The sequence below is a fragment of the Aquarana catesbeiana genome, linkage group LG05, assembly GCF_042186555.1.
Source record: "Aquarana catesbeiana isolate 2022-GZ linkage group LG05, ASM4218655v1, whole genome shotgun sequence".
In the NCBI taxonomy this organism is placed as follows: domain Eukaryota; kingdom Metazoa; phylum Chordata; class Amphibia; order Anura; family Ranidae; genus Aquarana; species Aquarana catesbeiana.
The window spans coordinates 27152058-27175881 of NC_133328.1; the positions used below are offsets into that span (position 1 = coordinate 27152058).

General features: G+C 40.3%; 1 protein-coding gene across 5 annotated transcripts in view; it reads right to left on the reverse strand.

The window, feature by feature from the left end:
- PHF14 (PHD finger protein 14) overlaps window positions 1–23824 on the reverse strand; it is a 368482-nt gene that overhangs the window by 104432 nt on the left and 240226 nt on the right. For all 5 annotated transcript variants that reach the window (XR_012244357.1, XR_012244356.1, XR_012244358.1 and 2 more), the window contains one exon: window positions 19732–19849. Coding sequence is in view for 2 of the 5 variants with exons in the window: in XM_073629538.1 (XP_073485639.1) it covers window positions 19732–19849 (118 nt within the window). In the remaining 3 variants the exon portion in view is untranslated. The remainder of the gene's footprint in view (window positions 1–19731; window positions 19850–23824) is intronic.

Consider the following 23824-nt stretch of genomic DNA (forward strand, 5'->3'; position numbering starts at 1 on the left):
TATTTACCAAGTGTTGCAATTCACAGTTTAAAGTGGAGTACCACCCACTTTTACAACTCTTCAGCATCCCTCACTAAACTGTGCACTGTAAGCAAATTGGATATTTTTTTATTTTTTTTCTCAGCACCTACTGTATATCTGCTGTGTTCATTTTTCACTTCCTCCTCCCTGGCCGCGGCCCATCGCATCATTTCCTGTTTGCAATGCCTTCTGGGAAGGGGCGGCAACTTCCTCTGAAACTGCTGTTGCTATGGAAACCTGACCTGAAACCTATTACACTGCTTGTGTTGCACTGAGCATGTGCGAGATCTGCAAGGATGTGATCCAGGAAGAAATACAGTCTGGCTTCAGATGCCCACACTTAAGATGGCCACAGCCTGCTGTAAGTTTATAAAATAACAAACTACTGCAATAAACTAACAAAACAGACCTTAGTTTACAGACTAACTTTACTAGAATACATTAAGCTTGTGTATTATAGGGGTATTTTTATTTAAAAAGTATAATTTCGGCCGGAACACCACTTTAACAGAAACATAAATAGGTGAGGCATGGTCAACATTAAGCAGATACTTTGAACCTCTCTCAGTAAAATTGTTGGTCAGATTTCCTATCAGAACACAGCCTGAATAATCAGATAAACAACGACGAAAGTAGGTTTTTAATGACACCGAAAAGGGGTAAGAAATTTTCCTTGTAGGGGAAATTTTAGGTAGGAGTAAGATAGGCCACAAAGGTCTGTGGCTTTATTAAGAATAATTAATCATAGGTGTAGATTCCTCTTAAGCGATTGGAAAAATGTGTCCCTTGTAGGTCAACTATGGTGATTTTGGGCATTTGACCAGCAGTCTATTTTATGGAGGAGGTCCACTGGTGGTGGACAATGGGGTGTTCGGGGCTATTATAGGATTTGGCAAAAAAAAAAAAGTTGTATAAGATTTGGGCCGCCTGAGAGGGAATAGAGCGAGAGGTTGACGGAATGATCTTTAATCAAATGTGGCATAGAGATAAACATTTTATCTACATTTCCTTGCGAGAGGCCAGTACATATTTGATCAGCACTGATCATTGTATTCTGCAATAACACAGCAGGCGAGATCCCTGCATCAACATTGCTTGTGTTGATACAGGGATCTGTTAGGTGTAGCCAGCTTTATTGCCTTCATCATAGAATAGTTGGTTAAAAAGGTACAGTGCCTTGTCAGTTTTTTTCCTTTGTAACCATCTCTTGGAACAGAGACAGAAAGGTAGTGGGGGGGGGGGTTATAGTGACTCTAAGCAGGTGAGTTTATTCTCAAGCAGTTTTTGCGTAACCTTTGGGGTTGAGTGCTGTTGAAAAGGGAATATATTGGTCCTCAGTAACGGTTTTATGATCTTCCCAAAGCGTAGAGTAGGAATCTTCCGAGGAATTTTAAAGTAATGTTGCAGAGCAAAGCCTAGTGCTCCGTACACACGGTCGGATTTTCCGATGGAAAATGTCCGATTGGAGCGTGTTGTCGGAAATTCCGACCGTGTGTGGGCTCCATCGGACATTTTCCATCGGATTTTCCGACACACAAAGTTGGAGAGCAGGAGATAAAATTTTCCGACAACAAAATCCGTTGTCGGAAATTCCGATCGTGTGTACACAAATCCGACGGACAAAGTGCCACACATGCTCAGAATAAATAAAGAGATGAAAGCTATTGGCCACTGCCCCGTTTATAGTCCCGACGTACGTGTTTTACGTCACCGCGATCAGAACGATTGGATTTTCCGACAACTTTGTGTGACCGTGTGTATGCAAGACAAGTTTGAGCCAACATCCGTCGGAAAAAATCCTAGGATTTTGTTGTCGGAATGTCCGAACAAAGTCCGACCGTGTGTACGGGGCATTATTCTAATTTAGAGGGTTCATGTTTAAGTAAATATTTGCTAATGGCGTTTTAGGTGGATGGATCTCTAACACGAGTGTGATAGGAGACCCAACCAAGAGATAAGGAGAATGTGCAAGCTTTTGCAAGAGCGTAGTAGTGTTGGTCCATTAGCAGAAAAATTATTTGTGTGTGTGTTTGGTTAAAATAAAAGCCTAATTCTAATTTAGAGGGTTCATGCTTAAGTAAACATTTGCTAATGGCGTTTTAGGTGGATGGATCTCTAACACAAGAGTGATATGAGACCCAACCAAGAGATAAGGAGAATGTGCAAGCTTTTGCAAGAGCATAGTAGTGTTGGTCCATTAGCAGAAACATTATTTATGTGTGTGTTTGGTTAAAAGCCTAATGCCGCGTACACACGAGCGGACTTTATGGCAGACTTTGCCCGGCGGACAGGATTTCCTCGGACAATTCAATCGTGTGTGGGCTCCAGCGGACTTTGTTTTCTCAAAAGTTGGACGGACTTAGATTTGAAACATGTTTTAAATCTATCCGTCGAACTCGAGTCCAGTCGAAAAGTCCGCTCATCTGTATGCTAGTTCGACGGACAAAAAGCCACGCTAGGGGAGCTACTGGCTATGAACTTCCTTGTTTTAGTCCGGTCGTACGTCATCTGAGTATGTAATGTAATTCTCAGAATGATATAATGACCTAGTTGACGGAATAGGGAAAAATCTGAGTTTCACTTTAAAGGGTACACTTGGGACCCTCTATACCAGGGGCCTCCAAACTTGCTAAGTTGATTGTTCTTCAGGCTTTAGGGAGCCCAGACTGTGGCTAGTGGAATTAGAAAATGCCCTAGCGCCAGTGGGAGTAAACCATGCCACATCATTGGTATTAGTGGAAAGAATAGTGCTCCATCATTGGTTTTAGAAGGGAGAATAGCTCCGTCATTGGTTTTAGTGGGAGAAATAGTGCCCCAGTGGTGGTATCAGTGGGAGGAATGGTGCCCCATTGTTGGTACGTAAGGGTGGAATAGTGCCCTGTTGGGTGTCTGTGGGAGGGATAGTGCCCCAACACTGGTGTCAGTGGAAGGAATAGTGCCCCAACACTGGTGTCAGTGGAAGGAATAGTGCCCCATCATTAGTGTCAGAGGAAGGAACAGTCCCCCATGGTTGGTGTCAGTGGAAAAAATAGTCCCCCATTGTTGGTGTCTCTGGAAGGGATAGTGCCCAACAATGGTGTCAGTGGAAGGAATAGTGTCCCATCGTTAGTGTCAGTGGATGTAATGGTGCCTCCGGGGGCAGATAAAGGCAAACTAATTGCAGGCCAAAGTTTGTAGACTACTGCTCTATTTGAAAAGCATGCTGTGTTATCTAAAAGGGTTAACATGGCACTAATTTTATCCTTATGGGCAAGGCTTTGGAAATGAGGAGAGGGGTGTGTTGCCCCCTCTGATGCATTCAGACCTAGTTAGCACAGCAGATGACTTATCTTGTACATGGCTTCAGCAATGACTATTTTTTTTCCCATTTTGATTAGAGTGAAAAACTATTAAACCCCTGCCACTTTTTTTTGGACTAAACATAATAAACAAAATATATGAACAAAACACTGTAAATTCTCTCTAAAAACAGAGCAAGCTAAATTACTTTTTTGCATTTTTTTTTACTCAACTGCACTAAAGTAGTAACAAATGATCCTTGATAATCAAAACAAAAAATAAATTGAACAAGATAAACAAGATATATGGGTGTATTCTATATACAGAACTGCTTTGTGCATCTCCCCACTGCCTCAGGGATATGAAAAAAAATCCCTATCAGCAATAACAGTTGTTCCCTCTGGATTCTAATGCATTAGAAATATGTTCTTAATTCTGGACTTCCTAGACAAACAGAAGTTGAAAAAAAAAAAATAGAATAACTTTATTCCAGTGTTTTTTTTATAGTTGGTATCTGTTGTTCCTGCCGAGTACAACGCATGCAATGTTTGTCATAAGAAGAACCTTGTCAGTGTGGAAATCAACACCTCTGCTCCCGGGTGACAGGCGATATTACCAATTGTTAAGTAGCAGGCTCTATGCCCTCCAGTCAATGTCTGTCTACAGCTTGACAAGTAGGGTAAAAAAGAACTATATTACACAGTTTGAAACGAACATGACTCCCAGTAAATCCCACTGCGTTCTGTCATAAAAATAAAAGAAAGAAAAAGGAATGGACACGAACGTGGAAACAATTGCAAGCTTTAAAATATACCAGTTCCCGCTGTCATTCCCATTAGAACAGACAAAATATCTTTCTCTTGCTAAATTTTTAAATTAAGAGAAATCAATCAGTTGCCATCTAATGGCAAATATTCACAATTAAAGCAGAAACTCCAAAACTGATATAACATATTTAAAGCAATTGTAATTTTTTCCTAAAATTAAAAAAAAAAACGTGTTATACTTACATTACCTGTACTGTGCAATCGTTTTTGCACAGAGCAGCCCCGAACCACCTCTTCTGGTTTCCCCTGTTGCTGCTCCTGCCCTTGAGTACCCCCATAGCAAGTCGCTTGTGTGGGCACGCTCCTGAGAGGAGCTGAGTGCATCCATTGACACAAACAGAGTGACCCTTCTTCACTGGGTTTGACTGACAGCAGCAAGAGCCAATGGCTCCTGCTGTCATCAGAGCCAGTGAGATCAGGTAGAGGAGAGAAGAACTGCAGCAGATGGACACAGCGATGGATCAGAGATTGCATTAAAGTAGAACTATAGGCAAAAAGTTTTTTTTCATTTTGGATAGAGTGAGAGAGGGTTATAACCTCTGTTAGATTGTTTTTTTTTTCGCCATCTGTCCCATTGCGGAGATTTTCCTTCACTTCCTGTTACATAGCCAAACAGGAAGCAAGAGGAAATCCCTACAAATTAAGGAAATTTCTTGGGGTCACCAGAAATTCACCAAGTCACCAGAACTAGTGTCCCAGTATTACTTTTCTGGAGACAACTCAAAAGTTAGGTTTTTTTTTTTTTTTTTTCACTTCCAATGATAATGGTAAACAAGACAAATAGAGAGGGTGAATCGCCCTATTGGCGGCACATACAGCAATAAAAACTGACAGGTGTTCTAATCCCTCTCCACTCAATCCAAAACTAAAAAAAAAAAAAGTTTTGCCTTTAGTTATACTTTAAAGGTTAAAAAAAAAAACAAAAAAAAAACACAATTGCCTTTAGGTCAAGCATTGAGTATAGCCTCATATATCAATCAATTTAATATGATAAAGGAGTACCATCATCCAGATTAACATATAATTGGGGAGGGTGGGGATGTGAGGGTAGTTGCCAAGGCTAACCCAGGTTTCCCCAGTACAGATCTTCTTGCACTCATACCTATTGTTATGCCTTGTAATTACTGTTTTTCCATGCATTGTTCTTCGTTTAATATATTGTTCTCCCATAGACCTTCTATCCTCCTGAATAAGCGGTTATACCGCGAAACCGGTAGAGGAATACCTATACTCACATGCATAAAAATTATTGCGGCGCTGAAAAGTTCAAAAATGAAATTGAAGAGTGGGAGGAATCCAATCACCAAATATATTGTGCAGATGTAGAAAGAGTCACTCGTCACCACGTGGTAATGTAGTCTGCTTACCAGAAGGTGTTAAGGATTAGGCATAGATGATAAATTCTCAATAGCATCCAGCAAATCCAGCCCACTGGAACCCCTCATCAGACCACAACATCCGTGGGATTTCCTTCACATATAAACATCTCCCAATGGTCACTGAAGGAGCGCACCCTCCACAACCAAATGGATGGACTTTTGCGTCTTCCCCAGTTCGACCAGCGGGTAAAGCTGTTTCAGAAAAAATGGACAGCGAGCAAACCATCCACGTACACACCCAGAAAAAGTAGCTCAGAGACAGAATTCTATGTCACAGCTTCAGCAGTGGGTGAATTTACGCAGAGCTGCAGTTCCAGATTTTCATACCCCTGCAGGGGAGAATAGCATAAAGTGAGGATTAAGCTGGAGCTGTCTTCTCCTTATTAGATCCAACTATAAGGTGTCCTGGACTTATGTTCCTGCTATGGATGAGCGGTGGTGAATGTAGCTGACAGTTCCTGGATGGTCGTCTTCTTGGTAGCACTTCAGGCCCATGGGGTATCCTCGTATGAATGGAAGAGATGGGTACTAATAGTGAAGTTGTGTGCCTGACTTGTTTTAGGCATGCAGATAAGCAGATCTCAGCTGGCTTGTAAGGACAAGGCTTGCTACGCAAGCTGCTGCTGCTTGATACAATGTATTCAGCAGACTGTGTCCTAGGCTTCTCCCACGCGTTACGCGAATACCTATACTCCACCCTAACAGAAACTGTACCGGGGAAACCTATTAGTTAGCTTTGTGTGGTGTATACTATATTTTATATTCTGTTTTGTATACATTCCCCTTCCTTTAATATATTGTTTGTACATTGTTACAGAATAAAATTTGTATTTTATTAAATTAATTTTGTTGTTATAACAGTACCGAGAAAGTCCATTCAATTTCTTTGGGTGCCTGTGTGTATGGGTTAGCCTTGGCAACTACCCTCACATCTCCACCCTCCCCAATTATATGCCTTTAGAACCACTTTAGGGCTGAAACAACTAATCGATTAATCGACAACTAATCGATTATGAAATTAATCGATTACTATTTTCATAATCGATTAATCGGCCAGTAACATAATGGGGTTAAAAAAAGAACTAAAATTAGCTCTTTATAGTACAAATAGAGCAAATAATCTCTACTGTAAATAAATTAAATAAATACATTTAGTTGGTCTACCTGACCGTGGTTTGGTTTCAACAGAACCCCTCATTTTCCACTTCTTGATTAGAGTTTGAACACTGGTGATTGGCATTCTCAATTCCTTGGATATCTTTTTATATCCCTTTCCTGTTTTTTTTTTTACAGTTCAACTACCTTTTCCCGCAGATCCTTTGACAATTCGATTTTGACCCCACTAACAATTAGAAAATCGAACAAACGTTCTTAAAATGACATTTTTTGTCATTTGTCGGGGAAGACATTGTTTGTTTTTTTAAATAAAAAATAGATCTCTGAGTCTGATGATATTTATCAGATTCACCCTTTAATAGTATATACAGTATATCTCTCCTCTAATAGTATATACAGTATATCTCTCCTCTAATAGTATATACAGTATATCTCTCCTAATAGTATATACAGTATCTCCTCTAATAGTATATACAGTATATCTCTTCTAATAGTAGTATATACAGTATATCCCCTCTAATAGTATATACAGTATATCTCTTCTGTCTGTTATTCTCAGAGTGGATTAGATATTTTGCTCCCTAACCATATAGTTGGTTACTTATATTCACCACTGCATAGAGATATTTAAGAATAAATTGCCTTTTTTTAAAACTTTACATATTAACTAAATGATGCACCACACTTTTTTAAGGTTATTAACCGATTAATCGATTAATCGAAACAATAATCGGCCAACTAATCGATTATGACAGTAATCGTTAGTTGCAGCCCTAAACCACTTTAATTGTTATAATGGCTATTGGTTTATTGAATATATCTAAACCTAAAAATAGAAATTAAACTATACAAATAATTGCAAACATAGCAGTTCTAGATACAGTGGCTTCATTACATTTCTGCCTTCAGGCTTTTTTTTCCCCTTTTATTCTCACCTGGTAATCCTGCACGACACTCTTCTTGTCAGTTCATGGCTATGCTCATTTCTCCATTGTGTCTATGAAGACAGCCATGGCTGCCACACAGTTCCAGACAATGAGCTGTCTAGACAAGAGACCCTGGTGGATACCAAAACAGCCTCCACAAGCTGTCCAATAAAGAACATATCAAACAAAAAGTTGGCACCACCTTGAACCTTAGCTATGACTAAGGCACGAACGTCTGAAACACGTAAGCTTTCTGTTATGCTAGATTTTAACCCAATAAACGGTGTCAATGAATTGACATTTATCTGAGAATCTTCAATGTGGTGCTGACTTTTTGGAGATATTCATGGTTGTCACACAGGCTGGACTTCAAATATGTCCATTTTTGTTCATCTTCATTACAGGAAGAATCGATAGGACTAGTTAAACAAAGATAAGAAAGCTTTTCCTTTCTTTTCATTTTACATGTAGTAACAAGGATATGAAATTTCTGGCAAAATCAAGAACTATTTTTAGAAAATGTGCTTAGTCTGAAAAAAATAAAATAATGCAGCTATCTTGTCTAAGGGCTGGCACGTGCAATATATAAACATTTGTTTTTTTAGCTGAGATACATGCTAGGATATTCTAAAAGGAAAAATTTAAAATTTACATCCTAGCAAATACGGTAACATATTTCTAAGATTGGGTAGAGTGGTCTGTATATAGTTCATGTACAAATCACCTTTTGTGGTCGCCTTTACATGATATAGAGTTTGGGATAAAAAAATACCAGTGTTTGTAGATAACACCAAGCTATGTAGTAGAATAACGTCCTTACAGAATGTCTACAAATTACAAGCAGACCTTAATTGCTTGCTGATGACCTGGATGATTTTTGGTGCCTGTATACCCAGCTTTAGGGGATCAGAAATAAATGTTGTCCCAGTTGGCAGAAACCGGGCCATGCTTTGGGGCTTTTATTCCTTCCTTTAGATCAACTGTTGGTATATAGTTCTATAAATGGTGGTCTTCTATTACTGGTTGGACATGATGGACTTGTGTGTCTTTTTTAACTGATTATATTACTATAAATTAGTTGTTCTGGGGTTTCTCAAAACTTTGTAAAATCTTTGTATTGTTTGGGTAGGTATGGTAGAAAGACCTTCCTAGATAAGAGTTCTTCAACATGAGAACATGGAGCAAAGAATAAGTGGTCAGAAATGAAGTAGTCAAAAATTTGTTCTTTTAAAATGTTTAATCAAAAATCATGTAAACAGGCCATTGTGTTTCAGGGGACTTAGATGCCCCCTTCTAACGGGCAAACAGAATGAAAAGTCATGCAGCTGGCATTCTACTACTTTGTTTATCTTGAAGAAGGGATAATGCTGGATAATTTAAGTAAATGTATACACAATTTACTGTGCGAACATTATCAAATTCTTTTGTAAATCAGCCTTACATGTCCTGAAGATTGCACAGAACATGAGATAGTATTTCTGATATTGCCCAGCTATGTCCTGAGGTTTACTTTGCTGAACTATGTGTCTTTGGTGATGGAATGACCATCAACAGGGGTCATGTACACCAACACAGTGAGTATCCAACTAATGGTGGCAGGATGACCCACTCGGCAGAAAATTTGAGCAGATTACTGCAGCCTTCAGAATCCTTGCAACATTAATGGTCTATCTACCATATGTAATGGTCTTTTCCTTAGTAGAAAGATGTTCAGATGCATTTTAAATGCTTTTGTTTTTCCAAGTGAGTTGCCTAAATTTAGGCTTCGCTCACTTCACTGACCGCTATTCCACAATGATTTCATTTTAGTTCACAGGTGATACCAACAAGGGCAGATGGAGCAATATATTACTTGGTACTTTTCCATACAAGCTGAGCTCAAGGCTACTTTAAATCTGCATTATGTATAGTTGGATACTACTCTCTTGGCTTTTTTCTTTTTCTTGTCCTCCAGTTGTGTCCCCCTGTTGTTTTACATATATGGGGGCTAATTTCACTCTTAGATTTCATTTTCAACTTACTGGGCTATATCTCCATTTTTTTTTTCATTTTTCTTTTTCTCCTGTAGTGTATTGTCAAAATCCTAGTTGGAGAATTGTCTTCCCATGGTTGGCTGTCTATTCAAAATATTCAAGTCCATGTAAGCCCTTTCCTTTAATCAAGCCTACGCCATCCTATAGCCTAGCAGGCATTTACATTGAGCAGTTTTCCTCTTGTTTTTTTGTTATTAGGTTTTGGTTCCATTAATCATGGGTTCCATCTGGCCATCCACAATTTCTCTCCAGTATTTTCTTGGTCTTAGGGATTGCTCAAAGGCAACCACATATCTGTTATTGGAATAAATCTGTGTTTTCCCTAGATGTGATGCCACATGCACATTGAACTATTTTGTTGTAAGTGAATATGTAACCCTAATGTTTCTTCAGTGTTTTATAGATTTATGGGAGTATCATCCTAACTGTGTTCTATTCCCTGTTGTATTAGGTCTCCTGAAGAAGCAATAAATATGTATGCAAATGCATCAGGAAATACAACAGTGTTCCTGCATAGACAGTTCGGTTTTTTGTATGATGATTATGTAACGATATTGTATTGTACAATTATAATAGGGCCCAGCAGGAACTAGAGCCTTTCCCAGGGATGGGAAGGATACCCTTTATATTTTTTTTAATTCATGGATCAATAAAATGTTTGTAATATTTTGCTTTGGGTACCTATTCTTCTTCTGTTCTTGGATTTGTATTTGTTCACCTCCAAAGTCACCTCTTTTTTTGCTGTTTGTATGGTTCTAGTAGTTTGGGATGTGGTGCCGACATCATCACGTCATGCCCTTCATTCGTGGTTTCTGTAGTTGGATATTAGTCTTTGCAAACCAATTGTGTATTTTGTAAAAGAGGCCTCCATTCCTTGTTGCTCCAAAAGTTATTAGTCTCTTGAATGGCACAAGCACAGGTGGAACAGTCTAAAAAATGGGCACAAAGTTCCTTCTTGTGACATAGGTGCAGGTCCCAGGTCTACATATCTTGTCTCTAAAGGTGAGCACTTTAGTCACTATTTGTAGAATGTGTCAAGGTTTCCACTTTGATATCTGTTTTTTCTGTACATGCCAGTACATCTTCACAAAAAAAAAAAAAAAAAAAAAAAAAAAAAGAAAAAAATCTTACGATCAAACAAGATAGACAGGAGAGTGAAGTGGTTTTGTTTTATGGGAATTTTGTTGAAAATACCAGGGCCATGCAATGTCTGAAAGCTGTGATTCTTGTAGCATGGGATATGGAAAACTGCCGCCCCCCCCCCCCCCCCCCCCCTGTACCAGCAAGATTTGTGTCTAAATTCTATGGAGTTGGTCAAATCAATTTTCTAGAATTTCATCTTGATGTGGAGGAAAAATCATCCAAACTGGGATTTTATTATCCAACTCCTGACAAGGAACCTGGCCACCTAAGGTTCGAAAAGTTATTTTATTTTTTATCCTATCAAGACTGAAATGAGAAAATGGATGATTTGGGTGATTTTGTTTCTAATTTACTTTTTAAAAAAAGAGACTTGATGCTTCAGTGTGTTAACCTGGCATGAATGATTCTGGATAGACTCTGAATGACAATAAAACATCTTTTAACTAAGGGTGAAACTCTTCTATGTTAAACATCAGACAGAAATTCAATACTAATTCTTCTTCAGTCAAGGGAAGACCGAGATATTTAAGTGGAACTGAAGAGAAATTAGACAGTTCTAAACAAGACCGGACAGCTTATTTCCTTCGTCTACAGGCCCAGGTTCACTGCGAGGGTCACCTCCGTGGGCTCCAACCACGAATGAAAGCCCTGAAATTCTCATTTCAATAAGACAATTTGCTGCTGTGATTAGTATAGTGAACAGAGTAAAGCAACGTCAGGAAATGTTTAAAGTGTATGTGAACCCAAAATCTTTTTTTTTATAGTATATTTTGCATGTCTCGCTGTATACAAGAATCAGAGAATATTTTTATTAATCTATTGCAAAGTTCTTTACCTGGAGATCCTGATGTAATAGCACTTACTGTTGCTGGCCGACAATGCTAAACAGCTGCATCACATTAGCAGCAGCGGTGTCAGCTTGCAGTGCAAGCTCCATCAGTTGGCCGTTGGGTTTCTGATCTGATCCGACAGGTAGCCCAATGGCAATAGTTTAAAGTTGTTGGCCTACAAAAATAGTACTTTTGTTCTTACCTGCAAAATCCAATTCTTGGAGTACATCACGGGACACAGAGGTCCCTCCCTCTTTTGGGGTTTCATTGCTTGCCACAAAACTGAAGTACTTCCTGTGTGGGAGGGGTTAAGTAGGGGAGGGCTTCCCCTCTGTTTCTGCAAGTATCCATTCACCTTTCATTTACCTGCTCTGTGTTCCGTGATGTACGAAAAAGAAATGGATTTTGTAAATGTGAATTTACACCATTGAAATGCAAGTACAAAAAAAACACTGCGGGCAAAAGACATGTCCTCAGAGGTCCTTGCATCCACCTGGGTAAAAAACTCGTAAAGGTGTGTACAGAGGCCCAGGTCATAGCCTTGGAAACCTGAGCTACTGACGCCAGGTGACAGATAGCCCAACACTTCTGGTAGCGTGAGCTTTCACTTGAAAAAGTGAAACCTTATCCTCCCAGCCAGAGGTTTAAACAATAAACTGACAAATCCAGTGAAATGGTCAACTTCGTAACCACCTGACCATTCCTAGGACCTTCAGGAAGGGTAAACAATGAATCCAACTGCCTGATTGCAGCATACACTTTCAAATACATTTTGACAGCTCAAATCACCTCTAAAGTGTGAAGGACATTGTCTCCTGGTAACTGATGCCTGGGAGAAAAAGAAAAAAGAAAGACACTGAGGAAAAAACTCAAGTACTTCCTGTATGGGAGGGGTTATGTAGGGGAGGACTTCCTGTCTGTTTGTTTCTGCCAGTGTCCAATCACCTATAGGTGGTGCATAACCCTGGTAATCATGATTTGTAACCTACTGTGTGTCCCATGATGTACGAAAATGTGTTCTCACTTTGAGATCTCCAGGTAAGAAGCTCTTCAACAAATTCACAATTTGCTTAAAGTGGGAGTAAACTCCCATGCATGATCTCTACCTATAGATAAGCCTATATTAAGGTTTACCTATAGGTACTGTAAATATCTCCTAAACGTGCACCGTTTAGGAGATATTTACTGTACATGCAGCCGGTGACATCACCGGCGCATGCCCTCTGAAAGAACGGCATACCCGTGCCGTTCCTTCAGAGTCCTGTGCCGTAAACGACGGCTCCCATGCGCATGAGCGGGAGTGACATCATTGCGGCTCCAACCACTTACACAGTCCGCAAACCCGGAATAAGATGGAAGCACCTTTAGCGGTGACAGCGCACTGCTGGAGGGCTTTGTTCTAAGGTAAGTTTCACATAATGTGCTAGTATGCAATGCAAACTAGCACATTATGCCATTGCAGGTAAAGAAAAAAAAACCCCAGCGGTTTACCACTGCTTTTAAAAAACAGTATACAGTGAGGCATGATGCCAAATTTTTATTATATTTGTGATCATCCTAGTGTTGTGGAAATTTTTTTAAGATGTATTTACTATGTATTGTCATAGTGTCTCCCAGTGTTAGTTCTCCTGAGCGGACTGGGGCAGACTGATGCCAGTTGAGACCCGTTTGGTAGTGGAAAGCTTCCTGAGGTTGCAGAGAAGGGATATGTCTGCCAGCGAAGGGCCCCTGTGCAATGCACAGACGATCGTCTGGGGGGGGATGTGTTCACTCTGCGAAGACATTATCTGTTATGGGGGGGGATGTACGTTCGTGTCGCTCTGTGTGTCTGATCAACACGTGGAGGGGCTATGGCGTGTCTCTGCAGATAATCTCCCATCAGCAGGAATGGTAGATTAATCCGGGTATGTGTTGTTCTCTGAACAATGCAGAATAAGGATTCACGCCAACGGTAAAAATGCGAGTATTTGTGTGCGTTGTGGTCGGGGGCAGTGTTCATGAGTTCTTAGGCCAGCCATGTGGTTTCCATCTGTAGCTAAAGAGCACGGACAGGGGGTGGGAAATCCTACACACTGCCCCTGCCCAGACAAGCCCATAAACTTCCCTAGTCATTGTTAATTGGTTGAGATTTGCATAACTCCTCCTGTTTGAAGGAATGCCTGTGCTTGATTGGCTGATTGTGAAGCTACCAAGCTCTATTGTTAAAGCGTTATTCTGCCCCGCCCCCCCCCAAAAAAAATTAAAAGCTAGCAGCTACACATACTGCAGCTGCTGGCTTTTGACAATAGGACACTTAGATGTCCTGGAGTCCAGCGATGTCAGCATCGCAGCTGATGTTTCCATCAGCTGTCGGGTGCTGCCACCGCCATTGCGGGTGAGGGTACTTGACAGTGTAGCCTTACGGCTTCACACTGGGAACCCTACTGCGCATGCGTGAGGCCCCGCTCCTCTCTCCTACTGGCCCCGTGACAGGGAGAGGAGGAGGGAGCCCTGTGGTGATGTCATGGGCTGCGACTCGGACTCCCGGAAGTGGGAACAGGATACCTGTCAAAGGTATCCTGTCCCCCCCCCTCCACCCGAAAGGTGCCAATTGTGGCACCGGAGGGGGAGAAGAGACAAATAAGCGGAAGTTCCACTTTTGGGTGGAACTCCGCTTTAAGTACTATGAATAAACAAAACACAGGCGCTCTAGAAACAAGTCGGCCTGTGGAGCTAAGGATGTGAGGACGGTGGTTATGTCTGGAAAGATACAAATGTACACAGATGCATTATACCAAAATGCAAAAAAAAAAAATGCAATGTTCCACGTTACTAGCATACTATTATTGTATGTGCTATGTATGTTTTTTATGCCATATAAGCTCATTGTACAAGCGTATTCCGGTTCTCAAAGTGTCCAACAGCTCTATACAAATACAACAACTTTTGAAAGGAATGTGATAGAATATGAGAGATGATGTTGCTGATTTTGAAGGCGCATGCCCCCAGGACTTCTAACAATTATATGCTTGTTCAGGAAATTTATACACTAATCAATGAAGGAAAAAAAAACATGAAGAAGCACCTAAAGCTTTAAACTCTAAAAATGAGTCAGAAATAACAGCTTTCGTATTCTTATACTGACCGATTCCTTTTTAGTCGCACCTGACCAATTTACATGGAAAGTTGTGGGAGTGTCATTGGGCAAGAGCAGAACATATAAATATATTTTATTATTTTTAAATAATACCCAGCCAGCAGAATAGGATATTCTACAGACAGGGAAACCAAGGTCAATCTTTTCCTGTGGGAATTGGTTTTTGACTTACAAGGACTAAGCCTAGGTTCACATTGATGCGATTTGACATGTCAAATTGCATGCCAAATCGGCGGCTATTGCCGGCAAAGGCACCGTCCAAATTGGTGCGACGCTGACTTTGCGGCACCGCACCGATTCCCAAAAGTAGTTTCTGTACTACTTTTGGCAACTTTGGGGTGCGATTTGTATAAACATCTGTGCAGGAACCCGCACAGATGTCTCTGAAATCGCTCCTGAAGTCCGACTGACATGTGGTTATTAAATTGTGCGAGTTCAGCTGAACTCACACGATTTCAATCCCGCTGTCAGTGTGAACCTGGGCTTATAGCGAGTTACGTTTGCTTACTTGACATGCCTTTCTTTTTTTAAATTTTATGGAAATTTTTGAAAGTATTTAGCCACCTCCCCCACATCAGTCAAAGCATTCGCTTGCAACATTGTAAGTGTCACTAAACCCACATCATAAATGGTATATTACATGCTGTTCATACTCACTATGCGATTTCTTTTCTGTATTCTGCAAAATACCTGGTTGATCCTGCTGCTCTCTTATCTCCCTCCTTAAGTCCATGTCCCCAATTCAGCTAGGGATTTTGCAGAGCAGTGTTGGCAGCTCTGCACATGCTTTTTCAGTCAGTGAGTTTCTATGCTGAACATTTCCTCCCTATCACATTTGAGCAGCCCATTTGACTATAGAGTCACAGATGTGGGTGTATACACAGTGGTAAACGACAGTCCACTCCCTCCCTCCTCCACATCCAATAACAAGCTAAACACAATGGGGGCGGGATATTACAAGTAGATTGATGGAGTCTTTACCTCCCTTTTTATTCTAAGACGCAGGCTGGAGGGGCGTGGCACAGCTTCGGACTGGCAGAAATCCGCCCACACCATTGCCAAAAAATAATAAAGATTTGATTTCAAATATATAATTGTATGTCAATTTAAAACAGTTTATTGATATTATTTATTTTTACTCTGCATTCCAAAGGCTGTTTTTTTTTTTTTTATTTTGAACATGTGACCAGCAGCAGAGGACTAGAAGCTCCTCCTGCTTTATGTTTCCCTGCAGACAGGCTGGGAAAGAGCAAATTACAGTGCCATCCTCCACATACAGAAATAGAAGGGACAATGTACATAGTTACATTTGGTCAGTCCATTAAGTTTAACCTGTGTGTGGTGTGTGTTTATGTCAATAGTAATTCCCATATCCCTGTATGTTGCAATAGTTAAGGTGTCCATCTAATAGTTTTTTTAAACTATTGATGCTCCCTGCTGATATCACTGCTTGTGGAAGGGAATTCTACATCCTTACCGCTCTGACAGTAAAGAACCCTCTATGCAGTTTAAGGTTAAACCGCTTCTTTTCCAGTTTAAATGAATGGCCGCGTGTCTTTTTAAACTCCCTCCCACTGAAAAGTTGTTTCCCTATGCTAGTCACCAGTAAGGTATTTGTACATTGCCATCATATCCCCTCTCAAGCATCTCTTCTCCAGAAAGAATAAGGTCAATGCTTGCAGTCGTTCCTCATAGCTGAGGTCCACTAGTCCCTTTATTAGCTTTGTTGCTCTTATCTGGACTTTCTCGAAGTTTCAGCACATCCTTCTTGAGGACTGGTGCCCAGAACTGGACGGCATACTCCAGATGTGGCCGAACCAGAGAGTTTTGTATAGTGGGAGAATTATCGTTTTATCTCTGGAGTAAATCCCCTTTTTGATGCATGCTAATATTTTGCTGGCTTTGCTTGCTGCAGCTTGGCACTGCATACCATTACTAGGACCCCCAGATCCTTCTCCATCCAGGACTCCCCCAGCGGTTTTACCCCTAGCAAGTAACTTGCGTACGTGTTTTTAGCACCCAAATGCATTACTTTACATTTTTCAACATTAAACCTCATTTGCCATGTAGTTGTCCACCCCTTTATTTTATTGAGGTCTTCCTGTAAGGTTTCCCCATCTTGTTGTGAATTTATTGTCCTGCTTAGTTTTCTATCATCCGCACATATTGAGATTGAGCGTTTTATACCAACCTCTATATTATTTATGAATAAATTAAACAGAATTGGTCCCAGGACAGATCCTTGTGGGACCCCACTTCTCACACAAGACCATTCTCAGTGCTCACTATTTATCACCACAATTTGGACACAACCCTGTAACCAGTTTTCCAGGTAAATACCCTATTGGTCCACACCTACAGACCTCAGTTTGTAAAGTAAACGTTTATAGGGGACTGTATCAAATGCCTTTGCCAAATCCAGGAATACCATGTCCACAGGCCTACCTTTATCTAGGTGGCAGCTCACTTCCTCATAGAATGTTAACAGATTGGTCTGGTGATACTTCATCAATCCACGCTGATTATGACTAATGATACAGTTTTCATCAGCAATTTCTTGGACATGGTCCCTTATCCCCTTCAATATCTTACATACTATCGATGTTAGGCTGACTGGTCTGTAGTTTCCAGGGATATATCTCGGCCCTCTTTTAAATATTGGTACCATGTTGGTTTTTCTCCAATCAGCTGGTACCATTCATTTCAGTAAACTATCCATAAAAATTAGGAACAATGGTCTAGGGACTTGGGTGTAAGCGATCTGGTCCTGGTGATTTATTTATGTTAGGTTTTTCAAGTCTATTTTTGATACTGGCGTCTGTTAGCCACGAGTGTACATTCTGTGATGTGTTGTTAACATTACAGTCTTGGTTACTATATTCCCCTTTTCCTTTGTAAAAACTGAGGAGAAGAATGCATTTAAAACCTCTGCTTTCTCCTTGTCTTCTATAACCAAATTCCCCAGATCATCATTTATGGAGCCAATATGCTCTGGTCTCACTTTCTTACTGTTAATTTATTTAAAAAAAGTATTGGGATTTAGTTTTTTACTCTCCTCTGCTATGTGCCTTTCGTGGTCTAATTTAGCAGTCCTGATTGTGCTTACATTTCTGATTGCATTCATTGTAGTGTCGCAATGTGGACAATGACCCCTCAAGCCTTATATTTTTTGAAGGCCTTTTCTTTTGCTTTCATATGGATTTTTAAGTTAGAGTTTAACACGGTTAAAGCATAGCTACACTTACAGAGCTGATGCTTTAACTGGACTTGCCTCTGCAGAGTCTGTAAACGTAAACCTTTCTAGGATTATTGTGTGAATTGGATTTGAAGAGAGGCTACATATCAATTCCAATGCAAAGCCACTAACCCAGTTCAGAACTACACCCTCTAATGACAGCTGGGAGCTGCTTTCTGTGAAAGAAAGGAAGATGGAAGGAAGATGCAGGACCTAGTGTCTCAAATGCACATCTCTCTGCATTTCATGGCATATTTTACTAAGGCTGCAGGTCCAAGCACAATAAAATGATCTGCACTTTAAGCACAATTATACTTTAATGAGAAATTGCTTCTGCGTCTCTCACTTGGGAGAAGTGAGACACTAAAGAAAGATCATGTATCAGCGACTTGATCTATTCGTCCCTTCACCCTAACCCATCAACATGAAACTCTAAGAATACACAAATCTTTAGGTGAATGTATGAGTGTTGAAAAAACAAATTTGTTTCCTATTATATCAATGTTATTAGGTGGCTTTGTTCTATGACAAGGCTAAGGTATCAGACCACCAATTTGCTTATTTATTTTTATTTTTTTTCTTGAGCGGGTTAAACCTCTTTACGACATTATACATGGGTACTAAGGGTGCATTGGTACAATTTTTTTTTAAGACCGAGTACAAGTACTGATACTTTTTCTGAAGTACTCGCTGATACCAATTACCGATACGTATTTTCAGCCCCGGTTCACATATATGCGAACTGGATGCGTTTTGAACCTGACATGTAAACCAAAAGGCTTTCCTATGGAGCCGATTCACATATGTGCAGGCAGGCCACAGGGTGATTTCAAAAGGAGTCTGGTACAATTTTCAGCCCAGTTCAGGACGATTTCCAATGTCATACACGTTAACAATTTGCACCCGAATCGCAGCTGAAGCGCTGAATAAAGTCACGCTGGACAGGGCTTGAAATCGTGCTACAAACCGTACCCACACATATGTAAAGTTATCAGCAGCGGAACATTTGCACAAGTACTCAAGTGATTGCCTAGCATTGGCACAGATACCAGTATCGGTGCAACAGTAATAGGTACACAGTATGGCCAAAAGTTTTGGAACCCAGACCATCACAGCTTTGCGCTTGTTCGGAATTTTCATTCCAAATACATGGGAATTATTATGGAGTTTCCCCTTTGACAGCTTCATCTCTTCTGGCAAGGCATTCCATAAGATTTTGAAGAGTCTGTGGGAATGTGTGCCAATTCAACCAAAAGAGCATAAGTGAGGTTAGGCACTGATGATGAATGACAAAACAGGTTCACACTTGACTTTTCAATTCATCACAAAGGTGTTCAGTAGAGTTGAGGTCAGGGCTCTGTGCAGGACACTTGAGTTCCTCCACACCAAACTCATCAAACCATGTCTTTAAGGTACTGGCTTGGTCATGCTAGAACAGGAAAAGGCCTTCTTCCCCAAAGTGTTACCACAATAATGAAGTGCACAATGGCCTACAATGTTTTTGAATGCTGCAACATAACAGTACCCTTTACTGGAAACACTTGAACTCAATCTGCAGATCCACATGCTTTTGGTCATATAGTTAGGTGTGACGGTCAGGTGTTCAGAAACTTTGGACCATATAGTGTATCTAAGTAACACACAAATTATTTGTTAAACAAAACCTGCTTTTAATACTACTGCATGGACCACACTCTAAAATGTATTAAACCGAGCTCCAGGAAGTATTATGTTCTGATAAAGTTTAATTTTGGAGAAGGGAAAACAAGGTCATCTAAATGGTCTAAATTTCCCTGTAAAACTTACCTTGGAAGAGGAGGAGTCACACTCTTGACAAATCCAACCATACCCAGTTTGTTTAGGAGACTTTTTCAGAGGTGGGTCGAGGCAACCAAAGTGGTAGCAAAGCTTACATTCATCACACCTGCAGGAGAAACACGCAGATGTTACTGGAGAAGCTTAATTAACCTAGCTGCTATTCAATAATAAATCCAAAGTGTACTGTGGGCCCCACAGTGTGGGACTAGTACCACTCCAGTGTAGTTGCGCATAAGGGCTTGAAGACTAACAGCAGACATATTTGGTGAAAACCAAAGTCAATTCAGCAGAGCAACCTCGTACCAACTGTGAAACATGATGGTTATTGTTTACGGTTTTGGGTTGCTTTGCTGCTTTAGGCCTCAACTAATGAATTCTGCATCATATCAAAGTGTGCTTGATGAGAATCTGAGGCCATCAGACTGAAAGGTAAAGATACCTCCACTTTTGTTGAGAAAAAAAAAATTCCCTTTGGTTGATTTATGTACATTGCAAGGAATTTCCAAAACTTTGTTGCAGATTCATACCTTTTGTTATTTTGAAGAAATAGCTGTTTGTTTGTCTGTATCCATGTGCAAAATGAATATGCATGGGAGTGGTTTCATTATTATAAATCAGCTGCTGCACTTGCAAGACTCTAATGAGGAAAAAGTGCAGGGTCTGGACTCTGCACCCCTTTAGATGTGATTTCCCTTTGGGACTATTTCACCAACAATGACATTTTTGTTGCAGGGGATGCCAAAAATCTGACTAGTATCTTATTGCAGACTTCTAAGAAAATCCGTACCATCTGTCTACAGAACACCTGCAGGTTGCCATATTGCATTGAATTTTACAGGAAATGACAGCGCTGCAGATTGAAAAGAAAAGGTCGTTTTTAAGAACATTCAAATACAATATGACTTGTGCTGCAATTGTACATGCTATAGCTTCTTTTATTTGCAATTTCTTTTTTCCACGAAGTGGAGAAATCCCTTAAAGTTAAACAGGAAATTGATTTTTTTTTAAAATGATAATGACCTGAAGCACACTAGCAAATATACCAAAAATGGCTGTACTAAATAAAAAGATAAAAAAGTAATTTCTGCAACTGTGGCAACATCAGCTTTTGAGGCCAAGAGTGTACTTACTTTTCTACACAACATCATTACATATAATCATATTTTTGTTCAAATATAATAAATAAGTCTATTTCTATGGAGTGCACTTATTTATTCATTTATGTTTTCACATGACTGCTTTTTTTAAATAGCACCCTGCCTTTTGTTCCTTATGTACAAAGTCTACAGAGGTTAGGGTCATGTTTTAGGCGTTACAAACCTGATAAAAGCATGGAGAATGTGATTTATGTACAATGATCTAAGAAAACCCAAATAATGCAAACTGTACATAAAAAAAAGACAATTTATTCATTGTATCAGACTATTTCCATAAGAGGTATTTTAACCACCTAAAGTCCGCCCTAAAGCAGTTTTACTGATACAGGGTGGCACTTGTGCGCCGGATCATGTACATATACGTGAACCGGTTCTTGTGGGTAGGGGGCACACATGTGTGCCACCGGCGGTTCGCTCGCGTTGTGATCATACACAGCGAGAGCTAAGTGCTAGTAACCGCGGACTCGATGTCCGCCAGCACCCGCCGATCATCGAGGAGAGAGGCAGAACAGCGGTCTGCCTATGTAAACATTTCTGACAGGAGGGAAGAAATGAAATTCATGTCCCTGCAAAGCAGAGAATAAATTCCTTCTCTTCCCCTAGTAAAAGCAACTCCCACAGTATAGTAAAACACAGGCTAGGCACACAGTTAGATCACCCCTGATGTTGCAGTCCCGCTATAAGTCGCTGATCGCCGCCATTACTGGTAAAAAAAATAAAATAAAAATATCCCATAGTTTGTAGACGCAATAATTTTTGCGCAAACCAATCAATATACGCTTATTGGGATTTTTTTTAACCGAAAACATGTAGCAGAATACATATTGGCCTAAATTTATGAAGAAATTTGATTTTTTTTTTCAAATTTTTATTGGATATGTTTTATACCAGAAAGTTAATAGTATTTTTTTTCAAATTTGTCTGTCTTTTTTTTGTTTACAGCACAAAAAAATTAAGAACGGAAAGGCGATTAAATACCACCAAAAGAAAGCTCTATTTGTAAGAAAAAAGGACATACATTTTATTTGGGTACAGCGTCTCATGACCGCGAAATTGTCAGTTAAAGTAATGCAGTGCCGTGTCGCAAAAAATGGCCTGGTCAGGAAGGGGGTTAATCTTCCGGAGGTCAAATGGCTTTCTTTAGAAAGCCACAACGATTTTTTTTTTTTTACCTTAAAGCATTCTTTGCATTAAGGTAAAAACTGTGTGTCCAGGATCCCTCCCCCTCCAAGCCCCCTCCTATAGTTACCAAAGCCCGACTTCGATCCAGCGCTATGCAAGAGAGCAGCGACTCTCCCTCCTCATTAGGTTGAATGTTAGCAGTGGGAGCCACATGACAATGGAGTAGGGCAGGGATATGCAATTAGGGGACCTCCAGCTGCTGCAAAACTACAAACCCCATCATGCCTCTGCCTCTGCATGTCATGCTTGTGGCTGTCAGTGTCTTGCTATGCCTCATGGGACTTGTAGTTCTGCAACAGCTGGAGGTCCGCTAATTGCATATCCCTGGAGTAGGGGGTGGGTGTCTATGGATGCAGCCAGCAGTCCTCGGGAGCGAGCCCATACAAGAACCCGCCCCCCAGCAAGCAGGAAGAGCCAGGAGCGCCAGTGGGGGACCCCAGAAAAAGAGGATCTGGGCAGCTCTGTGCAAAACCATTACGCAGAGCAGGTAAGTACAACATATTTCTTTTTTTTTTTTTAATTGAAGGTTTAATATCACTTGGATTTTATAATGAAAGGGGACACTTCAGCAAGCAGGCAATACAAAAAAAAGAAAAAAATCACAAAAGAAGAAGAAAAAAAAAAAAAGACACAAGCAAAGTACTAGAGCAATAATCCGGCACTGGAAAAGGACAAGCAAAGTGTTATATATTTCAATATTGTACAATGAGTTTCAGAAAGGTCACTGTGCTGGAAATATATGTTGCCATCCTCAGTCTCATTACACGGTGAAATCTTTATGCTGTACACATCACCTCTCTGTGCCTGTTAATAAGCCCTGGAATGATGTGCTTGGCCTACTGTAATCTACAAAGCTCTCCGGCACTCCTCTCTGCCAGATCCCTGCTCAGTTACTGCAAATAATTAACTTTCAGGTACTATTACTCTGACTGGCTGCACGGTGCACATATTAAAGGAGAACCCCGCTAAGCTTTAATTGCATCTGAACCAGGGCTGGAAAGGACATGTGCTTAATGTAATATGAGACAACATACTAGTTTGATAACTAAAGTATACAGGTTTTTTTTTTTCTTTTTGGACCGAGTGGGGAAATATGTACTGTGTTTTTATAGCTGAGTATAGTGGAAAAATATCACTAGATCTGTAAGGTTATCCTAGTGGTATTGCTATCTTTTGACATTTCTGTCATACATCTAAAAATCTGCATTTTTATTTTGTTGCTAGAAAATGACCTAGAACCCCCAAACATTATATTTTTTCTTTTTAAAGCAGAGACCCTAGAGAATTAAAAAAAAAGGCGCGAGACTCAATTTTTTATGTCACATGGCGTGACAGACCCAACCGGGACAGGGGCTTTTGGAGAGGACTGCAGGGTAGCCTCTTGAGCCTACTGTCTATGGGCCCTGGCTTTTGAGGGAGCTCTATTCTTTGGGAGGTGTGTGCCTGGGAGACCTTTAGGAGTGATTTTGCTTCAGATTTGGGTCTCCATGTCTCTCTGAAAACACACAGACTCTGGGAAACTAGTACCTGGATACAGATTTGGGGCCTCTATGCCCAAACCAACAATGACTGCTTCAACCCCCCTCAGACTCAGAGACTCTAAGCAGAAGATTATAATCATCTTAAAACAACCTGATGCTAACCAGAAAAGAAGCTATAGAGCTAATCTGTTACAACTGAAGAAAAATAGCATACAATTGTAGTTGTATCCCACAGAACTGATCAGAATTCCTGTTTAATGC